This window comes from Fukomys damarensis, unplaced genomic scaffold (assembly GCF_012274545.1).
Source record: "Fukomys damarensis isolate Sample0158 unplaced genomic scaffold, DMR_v1.0_HiC HiC_scaffold_19, whole genome shotgun sequence".
NCBI classification, from domain to species: Eukaryota; Metazoa; Chordata; class Mammalia; order Rodentia; family Bathyergidae; genus Fukomys; species Fukomys damarensis.
Genome location: NW_022900931.1, coordinates 56,414,225 through 56,431,664, shown reverse-complemented (window position 1 = coordinate 56,431,664; position 17,440 = coordinate 56,414,225). Strand labels below are relative to the sequence as shown.

Here is a 17,440-nt window from a genome sequence, read left to right as displayed (position 1 = left end):
CGTCCAGGCGCCGTCCGCCGCCCCCCGCGCTTCTCCGGACGCCCCTCGCTGCCGGGCTGGGGAAGGGATGCGGGGCGAGGTGTGCTCCCCTCCAGAACCCGGCCCTCCGCCTGTGGAAGGCCAGGCTCGTATTGGCCCCGGGGATGAAAGGTGTTCCCGGAATAGAAGGCGGACCATATCTTAGTTTACTGCCACATAGGACGTTTCCTGTTGCCCTGAAATGCCCTGAATTATCTGAATATTTTGAAGAGTTGACCCTAAGGAAACGTAAGTGAAAACTTTGTGAGGGGTGGTCCAGGATACTGTTCGGAAGCTAATAGATAGGGAAAGAGATTTGTGTAAACGCGTAACTAATTTGGTGGTAGAGGGGTTGTACTCAGGACCTATGCACGGAGTTACATGTCCAGCTCATTTTTTTTTTTTTAATTTTGAGTCAGGGTCTCCCTTGTCGCTAAGTTGCCCAGGCTGGGCTCCATCTTGCGATCTCCCTGACTCAGCCTCCTGTAGTGCTGGGATTATAGGCCTGGACCACCTTAAGTACATAACCTTTTTACAGAAAAAAAATATTTTGCTTGTATATTCCTGCAGTTCACTGTGGGACATCGTCTAAAACATGCAGCAACCACAAGTTGAATAGAAAGGAACGAGTAAGCAGTGAAACTCCCTTTAGCATGGTTGGAGGGAGCACAGGAAAATAGCCAACTAAGGTGTGCAGGAAGAGGATAGGAGTGCATGTAGGAGCGGAAGAATAGTCTCTTTCCAAATAACTTTTATGTTTCTGGTCTTCAGAAGGTTGAAATATTTGGGTTTTCGCTTGTTTTAAGTTTATTCTGTAAGCTGGCGTCTTAAAATGGGCCACTTTAGAAAAGCTTTAATGTTGGTGGGTTGCACGAAAATCAGGAATTCTTTTAGCTTACATTCACCAAAATCCTTATTTGCTTATCATTCAATGCAAGCCTCTCTCTAAAATGTGACTCCTAAAGAAAATACTGTGAGGAGCTTGTTTTACTAAGAACTTCTGCATCGGAAAAGGTTTTTTTTTTTTTTGGTGGTCCTGGGGATGGAACCCTGGGTATCCTGCGTCCTAGGGGGGCGCTTTACCACCGAGCTGCCACCCCAGGCCTGTACATTCGCATTTAACATCTAGTTAGGTATTATCACTTGGATAAGCTATTTGGGATAAGCTGTTCTCCAGGTTAGTTCTCTGTTTCTGCAGAGACTGTAAACAAGGTTAAATAATTACAGGATGCCAGTGAGCTGAAGAATATATCAGTCTCTTGTTTCCTGCTTCTGGAGAGCATAATTGGCTGGTTCATTTTTTTTTTCTTTTAAATACTTGCCTAAAAGTGGGGGTGGGGGGGCTTCATTTTTTTCAAAATATCCTTTAAATTCTCGAGTACGTTATATTGTCAGCATGGCTTTGTGATCTTAGAGAAGTGATTTCATCTCTGGGGAATTATACAGCACGTGGTGAGCCACTGAGCGACACACATGGGGCCTTGTAAGGCTGAATTTAGTCTTAGGGTCTAAATTGCCTCACCTGCTCCCAGTAATGCTAACTAGGCATAGCCACAATTCCAAGTTTATACCTGAGAGGTCTGGTGAAGAAAACTGAACATGAGCTTCTGATAGTTTCTGTATGTATATTTACAAACAGTGTATGTACATCACACCATAGTTAGGTTTAAAAGATACCATTAAAACAAACATATATTCTTTTCATACCCCTGTGAACCATTTACAGTCTCCCTGCAGGGATGACCCTTCCTTCATGGACTCCACACTAGGTGCTGGACATGTGAAGATGAACAGCCTTGCTTCTGACCTAGTCTACAGGGATTTGGAATTGACAGAGAGACTGAGGGAACAATGGACAGAAGCACAAAGCAAAGAGAAAGCAGAGACCGTTTAGGAGACTCATAGTGGTTTGGTATTGTTGAAGAGCCAAGCATAAGGAAGCGGGCTGGAAGGAGTTTGATTTGATCCTATAGTCTGGAGCCACAGACAGATTGTCAGCAGGAGGGTGTGGCACACTCAGGATAGTGTTTCAGATTGCTGTGGAACCAGAGACTAGTGCCGTGAGAGACTGTCACCTGAAGTAAGTTCTGTGGCATTGGATGGAGCAGAGTGGTAGGTGTGTTAATCTTCTGTTTGTGGTAGAACTGTCAGATTCCCAAGGATTGAAAAGATTTGGGGCAAGGGAGAAGCATCTGAATATTTTGAAGAGTTGACCTCACTAAGGAAACTTAAGGGAAAGTTTATTTTGGGGGAGAAATATCTCATTCTAGTATATGAAAAAAAAGTGACAAAAAGGCTAGGAAAATTCTTGACAGGTTTATTTCCCCAAGCGATACTTAAGAAAAAAATTTTTTTGTTTCGTTTGGTTTTTGAGACAGGGGTCTCACTATGAAGTTGAGACTGACTTGGAACTCACTATGTAGCCCAGGCTGGTCTTGAACTCACAGTGATCCTCTTGTCTCAGCCACCATGCCCAGCTTAAGAAAATTTTGATTTTCTTTTACTCATTCTAACATTCTGAGTTTTCAGTTTTACTGATTTGAATGAACATTGCTTAAGAAATTTGAATGTGAAAAACTATTTTTCATACAGTCCAGATTCTTAAGATCCATTACATATTTACAGCAGAAGCTCTCATACTACAGCAACAGCAGAATCACTTGGAGGATACCCTAAAAGAAAATTATGCATACCTATGCCCAGAACTAATATGTAGATTTGGGGAACCTGAGAAGTAACATTAAATGATGATGCTGGTCCAGGGACCCCACTTTACTTACGAACTACTGCTATTCTCTCCCTTTCTCATGGCTTCCTACTTGAACACTACACTTGCAAGGAAGCAGGCACCGGTAGACTGAACTTTGGAATAGTATTTGTCAGCATAGGAGCCACATGTTCACTTAGCTTTAAATTTGAAGTAAACTAGCCTTTAGGTTTGTTGTAGTTGCTCAGTAAATATTTATAGGAGGAACAACAGTATAAGTGACAGTGCCTTGTTCAGTGTAAAAGCAAAGTTGACAAACTGTCCTAAATTACTTAGCTATTTGATCTGCTTTGCTTGGTTAATTTTCTTTCTTTAAGAGCTACTTTCCTGGCTTGCCTATGGTTGAAGAACTTTTTTCAAAAAAAAAAATTCATGAAGTTTTACAAGTTGGTAGGTTCAGTGAATACTCTTGTTTTTCAAGCCAAAGGACTCAACTTCAAACCTTGCCTTCTTTGTTTAGTGTCGTGCCTTGGCGAGATGAGTCAGGCTAAGGTACATGAGCCCTTCCCTATTCCTGTACCTTTGGGTACAGAAACAGACATGAACGTCGTCGCTGAGTTTGGAGCCTGTAATGTGTAAGAGTGACTGGAGTTGATGGTATTCTGTGAGTCACGTGCACACAGGGAACCTGAAGCCCTGAAGGGAGGGGTATGGATCTCTGAACTTGGGCCACACGAATTGTAGAGATTAGCTTTAAAGATTTATGAATATAAATATATTAAAAAGTTTAAAAGTAGAGAATTAAGATGAATATGACTGTGATTAAGACAGTCCCAGGGAGGAGTTAAACTTCTCAACACTTGGATAACACAGCTGTATTCCCTTTATACCTCTAGATAGCACTAGTGCTAGATGTCAGGAAGGGTGGCTCAAATTAATATTGAATAGTCACTTTTTAACCAGAAGACAAATTAGGCCATGTAATAAATTTTTAAAGAAAATCGTGAATTGCCTGTTACTGAAGATGGGCTTCGAGTTTGGACGGGAGCTCTCTTGCCTAGTGCTGGAGTGAGGACAATCTACTAGCTCAGGGCTGGTTGGGTGGCTTTGGAAACAACTGAAAGTAATTATATATGGAGTTTTAAAAGCAAAGATTAAAAAACAAAACAAAATCAGACTAATAATATTTACAGGAATGCCTGGCTAAAGTTTTGGGTGAAGCTACCGGTGTTTACTACGTGAACTTTTCTTAATAACTGGGATGTTCTTACTTGGGACAGTTTCATAATTCTGACCCCAGGTTTTTCCCACTGTTGTATCTTAGCAGTTTTGTGAGAAGAGAACAGATAGTTCATGGCCTATACACTGCATTCTGAAGTCTGGAATGCTGTACCTTCTTGGTGGACGCAGGTCCCTCAGCTTAGATTGTGTATTGGCCTCCTGATAGGAAAGGTGTGCTTTGATACCTATTCAAGCAGCTGTAGGGACTTAACTGCTTCGAGGCATCCAAATCGGAGTAGTTTAGTTTGTGAAGCTGTGACTTCATTTTCTATGTGCAGCACCACGGTAGCGCTTCAGAACTGGCATGTGTCTTCCAAGCTCATTTAGTGACAGACAAGTGGGTGGCAGCTCTGCAGCTGCGGTCCCTCTGTCCGGCCCGAGTCTCAGTACTTGCACTTCCTCGGGTGTATCAGTAGGGCTTTTCTTTTTCCCTTGTGGGTCCAGGTTGAGAGTATTTCGATGTTTTATTAGTTATGTCAGGAAGAAAACGCATGAGAAGCATTGAAAGTGGTAGCACACGCTGGATGTCTCAGAGTTCTTAAATCCAAGAAACCAACTTGGTAAATGCAGTAAGCTGTCACTTGACATTGTTAAAAAAGAACAAGCAAAAAACCCCTTTTAAAATATTCCATAAAGATAGCTGTGGGAACAAAGTCAAACCCTTGATGAGTCACTCTGCATGTTCGAATAAGGAACATGCTGAGATCGTAGCATAATACTCCTCATGAATATTGCAGACTGGGCACTCCACTTCAACTTTCTAATTTCACTTGAACTAAATACTTAAACTTTCGTCCCCCTTTCCTTGCAGGTGCCTTTTGTACCACAATTGAACTCAGCTTTTCAAAGTTAACCCAAACAGCTCAAGTTTCTCCCTGGCAGATTATCAAGTGCCATTAGTTTCTGTGTGCTACCCTAATTAGTGGTATTCTTTTGTTTTTCCTCCCTTTGTGAATAAGACTCACAGATGGGCAGTACCCTCGGGGATTCAGGTGGGCTGGGCTCAGCCTTATGGTCTTCTGTACTAACTTCCCTTTCTAAATTAAATGCTTTAGACTTCTGAAACTTTGGGACAGTTAGTTGGCAGGTTCTATAGACTTTTCTCGGCATGAGATCAATTAATGGTGGCCTGCTGTTAGGTGCGTACAAATTTAATCTTATTTGTTTGTCATTGCAAGTATTTTAATGCAATTTGTTAATTTATTTAAAATAGGTACATGTGAAGATTTTTTGGCAGTTTATCTTGCAAGCGACTGATCACCTTGCTCTCATTTCTGCCTGACCTGTGTTGGCAAGGGAGAGTGCCCAAATGAGCAAGATAGCGCAGCAGAACAGTACTCCAGGAGTGAACGGAATAAGTGTTATTCATACTCAGGCACATGCCAGCGGCCTGCAGCAGGTTCCTCAGCTGGTGCCTGCTGGCCCCGGGGGAGGAGGCAAAGCCGTGCCTCCAAGCAAGCAGAGCAAAAAGAGTTCACCCATGGATCGAAATAGTGACGAGTATCGTCAGCGCAGAGAGAGGAACAACATGGCTGTGAAAAAGAGCCGATTGAAAAGCAAGCAGAAAGCACAAGACACACTGCAGAGAGTGAATCAGCTCAAAGAAGAGAATGAACGCTTGGAAGCAAAAATTAAATTGCTGACAAAAGAATTAAGTGTACTGAAAGATTTGTTTCTTGAGCACGCACACAATCTTGCAGACAACGTGCAGCCCATTAGCACTGAAAATACGACAGCAAATTCTGATACTGCAGGACAGTAGACTTCACCCTTCCCAGACTTCACAGCTATGGCTTGAACTTTAAAGGTGCGACCAACTACACCGCTCAAATGTTCATGGCTGGATGTTGTCTTTTTCATTATTCAAAGATCCATTGGAGGTTATTTTCTAGGATCAGCACTGAAGAGTCAATTAGCCGTGCCATTTAAACGTATGGCTTTAAATGAGGTGCATTTTTGTGGGAATTGAAAAACAATTTTTAAAAGAATATGGTAAAATAAAAAACATCCTGACTTCCCCAGAAATACTTCTTTTTTAAGTAGACAAAAGGAGTGGGAAATAGGAAGGTCATACAGAAGGGTCTCAGTTATAATAGATAAAATTAATTGGATTTGGAAAAGTTGAATTCCATCTATATTAATCATTTGTGATTTTATTCTAAATTCTAGGGCTGTAAAAACCGATCATTTTGTAATCTGGAGCAATTTTTGATTAGGTAAAGGAACTCCATCATATCTTAAAGCAACATGCAGTTAAATAGCTTATAGAAATAACAAAAAGTAGAGCATATTAGGATTATGATTTAGGGATACCTTTGGGTTATTGGATTGGTATTTTATATCCTTAAAAACAAAACCTCATTTATGTACCGGAGTTGTAGTTTCTGCAGATGCTAGTAAACTGAGTTGGCTTGTTTTGGGGTATCATTTTGACAGTCAAGTTAGTAAATAAAATGTCTTAACAGTTTGATAACATAAGCTACTGATAAGGATTTGAAATATTAATTCAGCTGGTGGTTTCTTCTGTGTTCAAAATAACTGCTATAGGGCCGTGACTAAATTTATTATGAAAAAAATTGTGAAGTAACATTTTGGTATTATTTAATCTTAACTAAATAAATACTAGAAAAATGTATCAACTCCATACCATCTCCTAAAACAAGAGGTTAAGAAAACTTGAAAGTGTAAGGTTTTAACCTTTAATTTATTTTGCTTAAATACATCTGTTTATGTTTTGGGATTTTTTTTTTTTTTTTTTTGGTGACAATTCTTTTAGTGGGCTGTTCTTCCAGACTTTATGTACCACTGCTTCTGTTCATTCATTGTGTGCTTTTATGTTCCATAAATTATTTTAGAAAGAAAATGCTGGTAAAACTCAGGATATTTACATTTTTGTGGAGACAAAAAAATGGCAATCACTAATGTAGGGCACCTGTAGAGTCTGCATTATATCAGTGTTGGTATTTTAGATTGTTAACCTTAACTTACAACATGATTGTAGCTCAAGTCTGTTGGCTTCTGTATATTGTTTTGTGCCTGGGATAGTGATTAGACAGTCAGACCTGATTACTTTTTATTTGAATGTGGTCAATTCTGGCCACACTGCTGTTTCCTACTAGGACTTGGGGTAATGTAACCAGATTGTAACTCATGTTGCACCCTGGGTTTGGTGGAAGTGTGCTGACTGTGCTGTTCTCCTGGGCAGAAGATGCCGTAGTGTCCTGCGACTCGGCAAAGATTTTTAGGGCTACAAGGTCCTTGTCAGTGTGGGATTGGAGCCAGGTGTTGTTCCATGAACTACTGCCTCAGAGGGCTATTAATTCCCAGTACAACCAAGAAATGGTAGGTGTTTTTTTTTTTTTTGAGTTAGGGTCCAACAGCAGTTTACTTTGGAATATCGATCTGCTCATAGGGGTTAATAGATGTTCAAAACAGAATCCTACTAAATCCAACAGCTAATTGATATTGTATAATTACTTGGAGATGTCGTTAGGCCACTTGAATCTTTAAATATCTATAATAGGTGTTAAATTTTAGATCCCTTGTTTTAAAAAATCAGATATGGATGTCCACATGGGATTTGTGGTTACCAATGATACGAACAGAGAAGCTGTAGGGAAATCATCAAGAGTGTGTACTCAGTGTTTCAAGTCAGAACATAAGATTGGGAGTTTTGAAAAAAACTGATTCATGCTTTACTCTTACCTATGCAAATCAGAATTGAGCACATGCATAGAACAAAGATGTTAATCATTGTCTTGACTATTTTACTCAAGTGGTTTAAGAATGGAAGTTATTAGTTCGGTAGATTTAGCTACCAAAATTGAGAGTACAGAAATTGAGAGAAATTGAGTGTCGGGAGTAAGTTTAGAACTTTGGCAATTGTAAAGTGACTCTTGTAACTTGTGAGTTTGTGATTTATGAACCATTCGGATTTGATCTGCTTTGCATCAGGGCCAGAGGTTAGGGATTATGCTGCACTGTAAGTTGCTAGCTGCATCCGGGATGGTGCCTTTTGACTGGCTGAGGCTGCAGATGGTGAGGGGAGCAGCTCTTCCAGGAAGGCCCCTTTCAGTTGTTGGGATGCCGGTTCAGATGCGTTGGACATTCTCACTGAGAATTAGTAGGACTATAAAATGAGACACAATTTAAAAAATTCAGGTCATGAGTAAAATTCTCAAATTTATGTAAAAAGTAGAAGTATGTACAATTTGATATTAAAAGGAAACTGTAGCAGCTTTTGGTGTTTCTTAATCCCCATTAGAGGGCTGAAACTTTGTACCTGAACAACCCATTTAGTACTCAGTGCTTTTTGATGCCTTAGAAATAGGAAAAATAATTTTTGTTTGACAAAAGGTAGGAAAGAGAAAGTCTGTTCTACAGCTAATTAGATCTGCCTCTCAGGAAAAAGTACTAACTTGTTCTTTTTTTGTTCCTGGCTTTCAGTTTGTGAGATTACTCTATTTTTTTAATATAATTTTATTTCTTTCAATAAATCCTAAAATAAAAACTTTTTGGAACAATGACTATTTCATTGTGGGTTTCTTTACATTAGATACCAAAATGTACATGTAAGCAGCTCTGAACAGCATGTAAGCTTGGCTGTCTCCTGTTGCCTGGGGTGGGTGATGCTTTTGTTCAAGTCTACATTTCCCTTAGAGGATAGGGAAGTAGTTTTCTCTAAATGTGAATGCATTTTTAGTTATATTTTAAGTACGTGGTTTAAAATGTATACTAGAATAGGGAAAGTGACACATGAGGTCAGCTTAATCATCTCATGTCTGAACACGTGGTTTCCAAATCCTTAAATCTTGAGGTAGATGGTCAAAGTGAGGCCTTTCCCTTAAGAGTACAATTTGTAGTATGTATGCTGTCTTCAGTTACATGTTGTATCCCAGGGGTGGGTTTGTAGAAATGAATTGGCTAATGTAAATATTTTGAGTCCAAGAAGTCGATCTGAATTGTTTTAAGGAAAGATGCCATTAAGATAACTTCAGTGATTCTTCAGTTCTTTTCATGCGTTGGGAGATAAATTTCTACTTGCTACATCCTCATGAAAATTGCACAATAATTTCTATGGATAATATGTCTTGTTTCATTTCTGTGAATTAGTTGTAATTTGGGATCCAGTGACTTGGGAAATTTTATTCTCTGTGGAGGTGCCAGGTCTTTTTTAATAAAAGCACTTTGAGAACAACTTTCACTGCTTATAGGCATCTGAAGAGTACAAAACCATTCTACATAGATTTAAAAGAGAACCGCTCCTTTCAGTGGTGGCAAACCTAGGGCACAGTGCCACAGTGGGCTGTTAACACTGAAGCTCTAAAAGGTCCGCTCATCATCACCGTCCCGATACTCTTTCCGGTAGCCCAACACCAGCCACTCCCTTTGAAGTAGCTGTTAGAGCCTTTCCACATCATCCCCTTTCAGTTCTGCCTCCTAATGGCTTGGAACCTGTCTGCTTCACCTCCCCTCACCCTGCTTTGTGCAGTGCCATCCTCTCTTGCGAGGACTTGGTGATGGGCTCCTCACTGGTCTTCCTGGACAGCAGTTGCCACATGTTCTCCAGAACTATTCCACTGCATCCCAGGGTGACCAAGACAAGACCCAGTCTGGTGAAGTGGCGCCATTTCATCTTGCCAAACTATTTTCCCTCCATTCTCCCTCTTAGCATTTATAGTTCTTTAGGTTCAGAATGCAGCATCTCCTTTTGCTTTTCACTTCAAACCCTGTTACTTTCTTCATGGCACTTTTCATCGAGACAACATAGTTATAAGTCTCTTAGAAGACTACAAGCTCTGAGTGCAGAGACTTCATGTTTATACTGCACTGGCACAATGGATTCTCATCTGCTGAACGAATATGGAAGGCGCTTGGAGTTTGGGGAAGGCTTTGGCACTGTTACAGCCTTCTGGAAGGGTTCCTAGTGCGTTTCTGAAGCTATACAAACTGCAGAGGCTGGAGACAGTTGGATACAGTTAAGGAACACGGGGTTGCAAGGGTGGCTGATGCTGGCCACCTGGGTTCTATGCCATCACAGAATGCCTTATTGAGCCAGACTGTTACTCTGTGTCCCCAGTGTCCATCCTGGACAGGGCGTTTAGTTACTCTGGTTTCTGCTTGTTTCTACTTGTTTTTCATCCACTTGCTTGATGACCATAGAAAACACGTATGTGGAAAGGGCAGTTTTGGTATGGAAAGTCTGTAGGGTTGGGAGGAAAATAAAAGTGATTCATCCATGTACATTTCTCAACAAAACCATCCATTTAGAGTTTCAGCCTGAGCTGAACTGATTTCACCTGGAGGTGGGGGAAACTGAAGTCCTGTACACCTGAACAGGTTTTGTCAGGGGTAGCAGGTGAAGAAATGCTTGGCAAACCTACAACTCAGCTGATGCACAGAAAGACCCAATCATTTCTAAAACTGCTCAGTGTCACCAGAGGGTACCTGAGGGAATACATCTGTGCCAACAGCAGAAACCCTAAAGAATCGGTGTGAGATAAATGATGCTTTGGCATGGAGATGGGCTGTTTCTTTTGGTGGGATCAATCCCAGAGTCTTGTTCATGCTAACCCTGTGCTCTACCATTGAGCTATACCTCCAGCCCTGGCTTTTATCTTTTTGTGGCCACATCATAAACACTTTTGTGTTCCTATCACAGAAAGAAACAATTAGTACTGAACCCCTGGATGACGCCTCACAAATGCTACTAGCTTGGGCTAGTTTTCTGCTATGACACCCTTTTCTCACCCGCCCTTCTTGGCTCAGAAGTACCTGGAAGAATGCACTGAAGAATTCGTGTGCAGAGTTCTATAAGCCGGCTGTGGGGAGGGTCAGTCCCATTGGGCTGTGGGACAAATGGACAAGCAGAGGAAGGCCAGGAATCCCACCACGGGCAGGGGCCAGGCACAGCTGGGCCCTGGATGGCTTACTACCTCACAGTGAAATTCTTTCGGTGGCTTCCACTGCGGGGTATAATCCTGTTCCCTGCAGAAACCTAACCTTGAGGTAATAACCATGTTTAAAAAAGGATCTTGGACCAGGGATTTAGCTCAGTAGTGCTGCCGCCTGCCTCACAAGGGTAAGGTCCCAAGTTTGATCTCCAGTACCAAAAAAAAACTGTACTCCAGTTAAATCTCTGGCAGTGCCATTCTGATGGGTGAGTCTTGGCAACGAGCTTTCCCATCGTATCACCTGAGAGTTGTTTGCAAACCTGTGCATCTATCTGTACCATCTAGGGGCTCTTTTTTTTTTTGGTTTTTTGAGACAGGGTCTCACTATGTAGTGAGAATGACCAGGAACTCACTATGTAGCCCAGGCTGGTCTCGAACACAGAGCAATCCTCCTGCCTCAGCCTCCCGAGTGCTGGGATTACAGGTGTGTGCCACCACGCCCAGCTCCCAGGGGCTCTTGTTTACACAGTTCTCTGGGCATCATCTCCGGAGATTCTGATTTGGAAGATCTGAGCCTGAGTTCTGGGATCCTTTTAGCAAGTGACCCAGCGGTTCCGATGTCTGTGAGACTTGGGAACCCTTGCAGTTCCTCCTGCCTCAGCCTCCCGAGTGCTGGGATTACAGGTGTGTGCCACCACGCCCAGCTCCCAGGGGCTCTTGTTTACACAGTTCTCTGGGCATCATCTCCGGAGATTCTGATTTGGAAGATCTGAGCCTGAGTTCTGGGATCCTTTTAGCAAGTGACCCAGCGGTTCCGATGTCTGTGAGACTTGGGAACCCTTGCAGTAGACAGCAGGGTGACACTGAAGCCCAGCAGAGTCCCCAGGGCTCAACACAGGCTCCTGGGGGAGCACCCTGCCCTCATCCCACCAGATCTGAACAGGCTGAGGCAGAGGGTGCAGGGCCCGTGCCACCATACATTTTTCCTGAGGCACTAGCTGGGCCATCTTCTCAGGGCTGGTGGGTTCTGAGCCCTCACAAAGGGATGAAGCAGGAGCTGTGCATGAAGGACCACATAAGGAAAGCTTTTATTGCAAATTCCATTCTGCATATTGATTTTTGGGAGAAAACACTGGAAAAGCATCTTTCCTAAGAACAGGAATATAAATGGCAGCAAGGTACATTTGTGCTACTGAAGAAAAGGATTATCTTCAATCAGAATTTTAAAGTCTCTGTCATTTAAGCACAGTATACAGAAACGATTAAGGGTGTGATCTTGAAGAATGTTAATAGAAAAAGCATTTTTTATGTCTAAGAAATGGCACTATTTGGTATGATCAAATATTGATGCCAAGATCTGGTTTCTGAGTATCCTGTCTCACCACTGGAGGGCCAATCAACAGGCTGAATGATAGAGAAGGTGCAAGACCAGGCCCTGGTCTGGCTGGGCATCCTGGTGGGCTCTACTTTGGGCCAGAGAAGGGCGTAAAGGCCTTGTCACTTCCTGCCATGCACGCTTCAATTTCCTCCACGGTGCGGGGCACGCAGGTCAGCAGCTCCATGCCACTGTCCGTCACCACGACGTCCTCCTCAATACGGACCTGGGTCAGATGGACAGAAACCCTCTCAGCTCGACTGAACTGCCCTCCCGTGCCACATCGATGGGTCCATCCTGCTCCAGCCTGACTCCTGCTGCTTGGGTAAAGCTTTCTGAGGAAATGACTGCTGACCCACAATGACAGAAGAGCTTGGTCTCAAAGCTTCTGTGGCTCACTGCCTGCAGCAGAGGTGGCAAACCTATGGCATGCGGGCTGCAGCGTGCTGTCACTGAAAGCTCTGAAAGGGTTTTCATCATTGGCCTAGAGGAAGGCTCCTCTCATGGCCATTTGGTTGTGTCACCTGCTCACCCGGTCCTGCTCAGGTGGGCAGTGATTTCGGAGAATCTGTCTCTTCCTACTGAGGGGTGAGGCACCTGGCTGACGACCACATGAAGGGGGAGGCCATTCTCAGCGAGGAAGTCAAGCTTGTCCCTCCTCTACCTGGTCCTCTGTCCTGAGACAAAGGTGATGAGCAGGAGCAGTGGGGTGGTAGATGTTCTGGGAGCAGGAATGTGGGGCCCATGGACACTCACCCCACCAAAACTGCGAAAGCGCTGCAGAACCTCGAGGTTAAAGAAGCAGGCTTGGGCCTGGTTAGCCAGGGCCTCGTCCAGAAGGTGGTCGATGAAGTAGATGCCCGGCTCCACGGTGAGCACCATGCCTGGCTCCAGCTGCCTGGCGGTGCGCAGGCTCCGCAGACCCGGCTCATCAATGCGCTCCACACCCTGTGGGGAGAGGAAAGGTGGAGGCCCCAAGTGACAGCCACGGGGCCACTCGCTGCCTCAGCGGAGGACAGCCAGACCCGAGGGTTGGCTCCGGCCTTGTGGGCTCTTGACGATGGAGTCTCCAGCCAGAAGCCCCACCGTGCTGGGCCACAGGCACTTCTGATAAGACCCCTGGGCTGTGAATGTTCCCCGCCTCTGGTACCCTCAGAACTGCCTTCAGGGTGCTCCAATGGGCACAAAGCCAGAGCAAGCTGCCCTGATGGGCCCATGGTACTGGCTGGGTGTCCAGCTGTTGTTACCCAGGCCCAGGGAATGGCAGAAGCCAAACCAAGGAAAGAACAACAACAACAAATCAAACTAAAACAAAACAAAACAAAAAAATCCTCTTAAGTCATAAGGCTTTTGGGGACAGCATTTTTCCTTCCAGGAGGCTCACATGGGAACTGGCTCCAGAAGTGCTGGTTCTGCCTCCCCGAATCCCTTCCCCAGATTCTCCATGTGACACGTAATCACCTGGGAAGAGGGACAGGTGCTGTCATCAAGATGGGCCTGCTAGCACCAGCCTGTAAGTACCTATGTGTACATGGCCTGGTGGTGTGGTTCCCAGAGGAGCTCTGTACCCTACAGCTGGGCCCTGGAAAACGGTCCCTGGTCCTTGAGGAATCAACATAGTGACAGCTGCTTTCCCTCCTCCCCCGGTGCACACCCAGCCTGGGCCTCACAGGCACAGCTAACAGGACCTCAGCCTGGGCTGAGGGCAGGTGGTACCCAAGACACTTGCAGGAGTGTCCTTGCTTTCTTCAGGTCCCATCTGGCTCATGGCCAGGGCCTCTGAATGAGTGGGCAGCGAGCAAGCTTTCTGGACAGGATCTGAGTTTGCCCTGCCCTGCTTGCAGCTCCCCCTAAGAAGCCCAGCTGTCATTTCTGACTGCTTGGGGGCCAGGAACATCAGACTTCAATTAGTGGTTCACATAAGGTAACCAGAAACAGGCTGGCTCGGCCTCCAAGTCTGGGCACAGCAGGGAAGACTGTGTCTGTGATTCCACAAGGGTAGGGAGAGCCACCCTGAGCTGGTGTGCGTGGGCCAGGATGGAGGCAGTGAAGGGAACCAGGGTACTATGTCCCCTGGTGGGTTATGCTCTGGGCATGGATGTCTAGCTGGTGTGGTCCCAGCCCCACAGCAGTTGCTCTGGGCTGCAGAGCTGGAGGCTGCGCAGAAGGGAAAGGGATAGGGGAGGCAGAGCCCTCTGAACTGAAGGTCCCACCTGCAATGACGGCCTGGGCTCAGGTGAGGTGACTGGTGAGGAGCAGGGCCTGTCTCCCGCCTAAAGTCAGCCTGTGAGAGCGGAGGGCCTTGGGTCTCTGCTCCAGAAATGTCTTGCTCTGCCACCCAAAGCTTGTACCTACCTTCCCGTTCTTCATGCTATACCCTAAGTGCCTGTCCTCTTCTCTCCACCCCATGGCTGTAAAGCCAGGGGCCTGACAAGGTCACATCTTTCTTCCCGGTCTCCCTTTCCTGCCTGTGGATCCACACCAAGCTGCTTTGCAGGTGTGCAGGTGAGGCAGGTTTGCAGAGCATGGAGACTTGCTTCCCTCTACCCAGAAATGTGTGGGACCTTCCCTTCCAGCTGGGGCTGGGGGAGAACAGAAAGGATCCCAGGGCTATGGAGGACGCAGAGCATAGCATTAGCTCTGAGTGCTGCTGGGGAGGCCCAGCACGAACAGCACGGGGCAGGCGAGTCTGGAGGCCCGCCCAACCGCCAGCGCGGGCTGATGAAGGGTTGGGCCTGTGAAGGGGGGAGCAGAAGCGCCCCACCCCAGGTATGCCAGTCTTGGTGAGGATGCCCACACCATACCCATGCCCACCTCAGCCTGGGCAGAGGGTTCTCTGAGGCCTCCACTTTTACTGGGTTCTGACAGAGGAGACCCAGATGTGTCTGTAGGCCTGAAATAAAACAAATGACTTATAGGAAAAGCCGTATTTTTTTCCACAGTATTTATCTGTCAGAAGAATAGGCTCTGTGAGCACAAAGGGCTGCTTACTGGAAAAGATGAAAACAGTTTGCTGCCAATTTTCTTTGGTGGAAAAAAAAAAGTGCTTTGGCGACTAATGAATAATGAACCTCAGCTAACAATGTCTGGAAGGCCCTGCTCTTGGCTCTCTGCACACAATGGGATGGACAGAAATTAGGAAATTAAAACTGATTTTGTTTCGGCAAATTTAACTGTTTACACTTGAGGAAAAAATAATTGAATAATAATGCTTCTCTTGAGCAACATTCCCCCCCCATCACTTAGTGCTTTCAAAATACCCTGCAGCCAAGAGGCCAAGCCTAGTCTTGGCTAACTGGCTGGTGGGCCCCAGGGTGTGCACGGTTGCATCATCAGCCCCCTGCACGGTGGGCTCCAGGCCCACTGCTGCAGGGGCCAGGAGGGGCTGCAGCACCTGCCCAGCAGGGGCCTCCTGTGTGAGCCCTCAAGCAACCCAGTGGGTGGTCCTAAGAGGGGGAGTGGAAGGCTTGTCTGGAGGCGCCCTCCTCTCCTGCCAGAGGTCCTGAGTGTCTGAGGACAAAAGCAGGCTGCAGGGCCACAGGTATGCTGGACAGTGGACTGGGAGGCAGAGAGCGCACAAGCCAGGGCACAGCAGCAAAGGTGTCTGCTGCCCGGCTCCTGAGGAACGAGGTGGATCTGGATGAAGCCACACGCAGGAAGACATGAAGGGTGCAGTGTGGCTGTCACTAAGACAGCTTCAGCCTCACACTCTGCAGACCCATGCCCTGGAAGGGCCCCACTACACCTTCTGGGCAGGGGCCACACCCAGCACTCGCTGCAGGGAAGCTCAGGCATCCACCCCCACCCTGACCAGGGCCCTAGCAGAGAGCAAGCCAGGACCCCGCTTCCTCCCCTTCCCCTGTGCATCCCAGAGAACCCCATCCCTTCTGTCCTGCTACATCCCCCACTACCCCGGAGCCCCACTCTGCCTCAGGGACACCAGGCCCAGCAACGTCTCCACACTGACCTGAGGGTAGCCCCCCACGTCGTGCACATCAAGGCCCAGGAAGTGGCCGAGCCCATGAGGCATGAACACGGCTCCCATGTGGGCCTGGACCATGGCATCCAGGCTGCCACTCAGGATGCCAATGTGGGTCAGCTCCTCCAAGTGGATGCGGTCGGCCAGGCGGTGCATGTCAGGCCACCAGACACCTATGGCTCAAAGGAAAGCTGCTTCAGCAAGGGTAGGGAGAGACGAAACCCTCACACAGGCTGAGGCAAGAGGACCTCAAGTCAAGGGTGAGGGTGACACACACCCTGGGGCCAAGGGTGGTGTGGCCCAGGGTCCTGCACTTTCTGTCAAAGCTCCTGACCCCAATGCTCTCTGTCCCTGATTTTGTCTCAGGAGCAGGCTCCTGTCACTCACAGCCAGGGACTGGGGCCAGCTCTACTCTGGAGTACATGCTGTGCCCACCTCTGACCAGCATGTGTTTCCGGGGCCAGAGGAGCCCAACAAGATCCCTGGGCATCAGGAGGAGAAAAGCACATGTCTCTCCAGCAGCAGATGTGGGGTGGCTTGGGCCCAAACACTGTCTCAGGGCTTCAGGCCTGGGTTTTGCTCCTGTGGGGAAAGGGGGAAGCTCACGGCTGGGGGAGGGGCATCCCTGCACATCCCAGAAGGGCTGAATCAGAAGGGCTGATGTGGAAGCGAAGGTTTCTGGGTTGAAGGGTCAGCTGGCAGAGCCTCACACACTGGTGGGCAGGGGTCTGCAGCCCTGCTGCTATACCACAGGGACCGTCTCTAAGGCAGCACCGATATCCAAACTCAGGCTGCTAATCAAACTCATCTTTGGGTTTCAGGGTCAAAGGGCACTGCACAGCCTCCCCAGTGCAGAGCTTCAGGGCCCACACAGGCTCTGTGAAGGCAGAAGAAGAGGCCAGAGCCAGTCCTCAGCACTGCTTGGTCCCTTGGTGGTGGTGATGGTAGGCCCTGGAGGGCTGCAAGAGCATAGGGCACCTGGAGAGAGCTACCCTAGAGAACCTCAGCCCTGCCTGCCCAGGGCTCTGGGGAGCCCTCTTCAGCATCCTCAAGGGAGCTCCAGTCCCACCTCTGCACTTAGCCTGAGCACCAGACAAGGGTCCTGGTGAGGCTGGTGCACAGGCTGAGGGGCCTCTTGGGTGGTGGCTGACACCCCTGACTCAGCTCAACTCATCTCTTTGATGGGC

The 17,440-nt window shown here is 46.6% G+C and overlaps 2 protein-coding genes across 2 annotated transcripts in view; one reads left to right on the top strand and one right to left on the bottom strand.

Moving 5' to 3' along the window:
- Positions 1-5,146: 5,146 nt before the first annotated feature.
- Cebpg (CCAAT enhancer binding protein gamma) lies at positions 5,147-9,164 on the top strand. The gene has a single exon (XM_010631824.3). It carries the CDS (start codon positions 5,316-5,318, stop codon positions 5,766-5,768), a length of 453 nt encoding a protein of 150 aa, XP_010630126.1. The 5' UTR covers positions 5,147-5,315; the 3' UTR covers positions 5,769-9,164.
- Positions 9,165-12,250: 3,086 nt separating this feature from the next.
- Positions 12,251-17,440, bottom strand: part of Pepd (peptidase D) — a 120,128-nt gene continuing 114,938 nt past the window's right edge. The window contains exons 13-15 of the mRNA XM_010631822.1: positions 16,242-16,426; positions 13,031-13,222; positions 12,251-12,500 (exon numbers count right to left, since the gene is read on the bottom strand). Of these exons, the coding sequence (XP_010630124.1) occupies positions 12,363-12,500; positions 13,031-13,222; positions 16,242-16,426 (515 nt within the window). The 3' untranslated portion in view covers positions 12,251-12,362. The remainder of the gene's footprint in view (positions 12,501-13,030; positions 13,223-16,241; positions 16,427-17,440) is intronic.